At 49.4% G+C, this 3,592-nt stretch overlaps 1 protein-coding gene across 1 annotated transcript in view; it reads left to right on the top strand.

The window, feature by feature from the left end:
* Positions 1–217: 217 nt before the first annotated feature.
* KCNK4 (potassium two pore domain channel subfamily K member 4) overlaps positions 218–3,592 on the top strand; it is a 5,925-nt gene continuing 2,550 nt past the window's right edge. Inside the window, exons 1-2 of the mRNA XM_006149842.3 lie at positions 218–539; positions 3,497–3,592. The exon at positions 3,497–3,592 is cut by the window's right edge and continues 7 nt beyond it. Of these exons, the coding sequence (XP_006149904.1) occupies positions 351–539; positions 3,497–3,592 (285 nt within the window). The 5' untranslated portion in view covers positions 218–350. The remainder of the gene's footprint in view (positions 540–3,496) is intronic.

Raw genomic sequence — 3,592 nt, forward strand, 5'->3', positions numbered from 1 at the left:
CCTTCCTTTCCCTTCACTGTGCCCTCTTCTCTTCTCCTTCCTTGGAGCCCCTCCCCCCCATAGGGCTGATGGCCAATCAATGGAGGTAATGGGGGGCTGGAGGTGGGTGGGGAATGGGTGTGCCCTGATACCTCGTGTCCAGCCAGAGAGAAGTTGGAGGGGTGACATCCATGTCAGCAGGGCTGGGGGCTGCAAGGGTGTGTAGGGGTGGAGAAGGAGGGTGCGGGGTGTCAGGCCGGCTGACTGATCCCAGCGTCCCTGGTTCGCCTGCAGTGACCACAGCTCCCCAGGAGCCCCCAGCCCCGCCTCCACAGGCAGGCAGCGGCGCTGGCCCCGCCTCCAGGAGCGCCATGCGGGGTACCACGCTCCTGGCCCTGCTAGCGCTGGTTCTGCTCTACTTGGTGTCTGGGGCCCTGGTGTTCCAGGCCCTGGAACAGCCTCATGAACTGGAGGCCCAGAAGGAGCTGGGGGAGGTCCGAGAGAAGTTCCTGAAGGCCCATCCCTGTGTGAGCGACCAGGAGCTGGGGCTCTTCATCAAGGTGCGTGGGTGGGACAAGGGCTCTTCAGCAGTCACCCGTGACCCCCTGGCATGAGCTGCATGCAAGTGGGGCTCTGTACTGGGTGCTAATTCTAGACCTCCAGACTGGTACCCTGAGGACAGGGTGCAGCTGCTGGGTGCTGGACAGAGGCTAGGCTCCAGGTCCGTGTGTTTTCAATATGGCAGCCCACAGAGGGAGGGGGTCATCCCTTTCTGTTGCTGTGCTTGGCATAGGACGGTGCTCCTAGAATGTCTCCTACAGTATGTGATGGGGGTTGAGTGGAGGAAAAATGAATGAATGAATGGCTATGGCACATGTTACATTTGCATAGATCTAATTCACTGCTTCAGTTTGCCAGATAAAATCCAGGATGCCTAGTTAAATGGAATTTCATTTAAACAACGAGCGCCTTAATCTTTTAATTTGCTAAGTTTTAATTTAATAGGCTGGCAACCCAACCTACACTGGTTTCTATACTTTTTTTGGGGGGGTCACAGATACCCAAGAACACTGTAAACATGTCTTTCCCCCAAAGTGTACCTATAAACATGTACCAGTGGTTTTGGAGGGTTCCAGGATACCCTAAAGCTGGATGAGCCCCCCCCCCGCCCCCAGAACACACCTACCACACAGGGAGGTAAGGCAGGCAGATCAGGCTTCCCTGCGGCACTTTAACTAGAGAAAGTGCTGAATGACAGCCTTCTGGGGTACAGTGAGACAAGCACCTCTATTGCTTGTTCTGATTTCTGAGCCATTGTCCTATTGAAAACTAAAATTTAACTTTAATAAATTAATGTTTATTGCTTTACTGAAGAGTATCTTGTTTCCTGCCTGTTCTTTGTGGAAAGAGGGGCCATGGATCATTTGGCATGGAGGTCTCAGCATCTCAGCTGACAGGACCCAGGGCTGAGATGAGAGTGGGGCAGGGCTGGGACACGGCGACCTGACACTGTCCCTGACACTTTCAGAATGCTGGATAAGACTCCAAGAGGCCTGGGTGGAGAGTGTCTGGCCAGACCACAGGGCAGAGGGAGGGAGGGAGGGAATCTGACCTATTTTATCTTCACAATGGAATTGCTTTTTTCCTGGGTAAGAAAGAAGAAAAGGAGGGGCAGGACCTAAAAGGGTGGGTGACAGCTGCTTTATTTCTCTTTCACAGTCAGATTCACTCTCTGAATTAGACTGGCTTGCATTCATGGTGCACCTACTGTGTGCTAAATGCTGTAATGCTATATGGGGGGGATTCAAAAAGTTCATGGAAATGCATATTATGAAAAAAATTGTGCTTTGAATTTCAATTTTTTCCACCAAAATAAGCTTGTTAATTTCATGAACTTTTTAAAAGTCCCCACCACATACAGTAGGAGGTGAATAAGGAAAAGGATATTGGGGTGAAACTGCTACAGCCTATACCCTGGAATATGTCACACCTAGGCAAGGGGACAGATCCATGGACAGTCAGATCACTGTAGGGTACAGTGGAAAGGGAGCTACTTTCTTTTTTGTTAAGCAACTAGTGTGTGTTGGATCTTACATGGTACTGGGGGCAAGAAGATAGGTACAGACAGATGCCTTTGGGAAGAGTTGGTGATTGAAATGAGCCAGGAGAGAGGGCTAGAGCTTAGAGTTTGGGGGCTAGAGACTCCCAGGCAGAGGAACAGCATGGGCAAAGGCGTGGAAGCTGGAAAGCTCTGAAGTGTTTTTGCACAACCTGGAGTTAGCAGATGCCTAGTCATTTGAAGCAAAAATTAGAACACACAGGATGACGAAGGACTTTTTTCCCTGTGAATTTATTGGAAAAGTGTTGCAAAATAAAAATTAAATTACTTTTAACCAGATATTTCACTTCTTGCCTTTATTTTTAAAAATGATTATTATGGGAAATGGAGTCATCTTAGATGATCTGGAGGGAAGGTTGCTGTAATTTGAGTTGCCAAACTGGAATTCCAGGAGAGAAGACTGGGGAAAAGGAGGTTGGAGCCAGTTTGGAAAAAGGCTTGAATGCTGGGCTGAGAAGTTTACATACTATCCTGCAGACTGCAGGGAGCCATAGATGTGTTCAAGCACTGGCTTTGGGGAATTCATTTGGAATGGATCTTGCAAGTGACAACTGTAGTTAGGGAGAAAGACGTGGCTTATGACCTTCCCCATAGACACTGCTGTGGTGCCTTGGCTGTGTGCTCCTTGGGAAAGGGCTCCACTACACTTTCTCATCCTCTTCTTTGTTATGCTCTGACCTGCTAGCACTTAGGGCAAACACCACAAAACACCACCTTCAGGGTGGACAGAGGGGCAGGCACAGGGGTATTTCATAATTATTAAGCAGCTATGGGAGTTTGGATTCAGCCGGGTAGTGTGTATATGAATGTGCATGTGCATGAACTTCCTAAAATGGGACACAAACGTTGATGGACCTTCCTGGAAGTTGTCATTAGATTTTCTAAGGCAAGTGTCTGTGAAAATTTGAAAATCACAATGCGTGTTCACCACGTGAGAATTTTTTTTAACAAACACATAGCGCTCACTTTGTTGTAAGCGCTTTAACTCCTGGCAACAAATCTACAATATGAGGTAGGTGCTGTTATCATCACCCCCACTTGCTAGAGGCAGACTGAGGCACAGGGAGCTAACTTATCCAAGGCCATAAAGCCCCAAGAGGAGAACTCAGACCATCTAGTCCCAGAGTCTGTGCTCCTACCACTGGAAGTTGGGAATATGTTGTGAAATTAGGGAGTACATAACACAGATATTATGGAGGTCAAACAAACTTGCATGCAGGTGGGTTGGGCTACCCAACTTGAGTTGTCTTCTCTAAGGGACTGTCTTCAGGGAGGCCAGTTGGTAGAGGAAAGCTGGGAGGGGTGGGAAGGGAGCCATCCCAGAGACTGCAGGGGCAGGGAGTTGGCCTGGACAGGAGGGAAGGACTGAGATCCCTCCTTCTGCACCTTGTCCTGCAGGAGGTAGCTGATGCTCTGGGAGGGGGTGCAGACCCAGAAAGCAACTCGACCAGTAACCGCAGCAGCTCAGCCTGGGACCTGGGCAGCGCCTTCTTT

The sequence above is a fragment of the Tupaia chinensis genome, unplaced genomic scaffold, assembly GCF_000334495.1.
Source record: "Tupaia chinensis unplaced genomic scaffold, TupChi_1.0 Scaffold000273_1, whole genome shotgun sequence".
In the NCBI taxonomy this organism is placed as follows: Eukaryota; Metazoa; Chordata; class Mammalia; order Scandentia; family Tupaiidae; genus Tupaia; species Tupaia belangeri.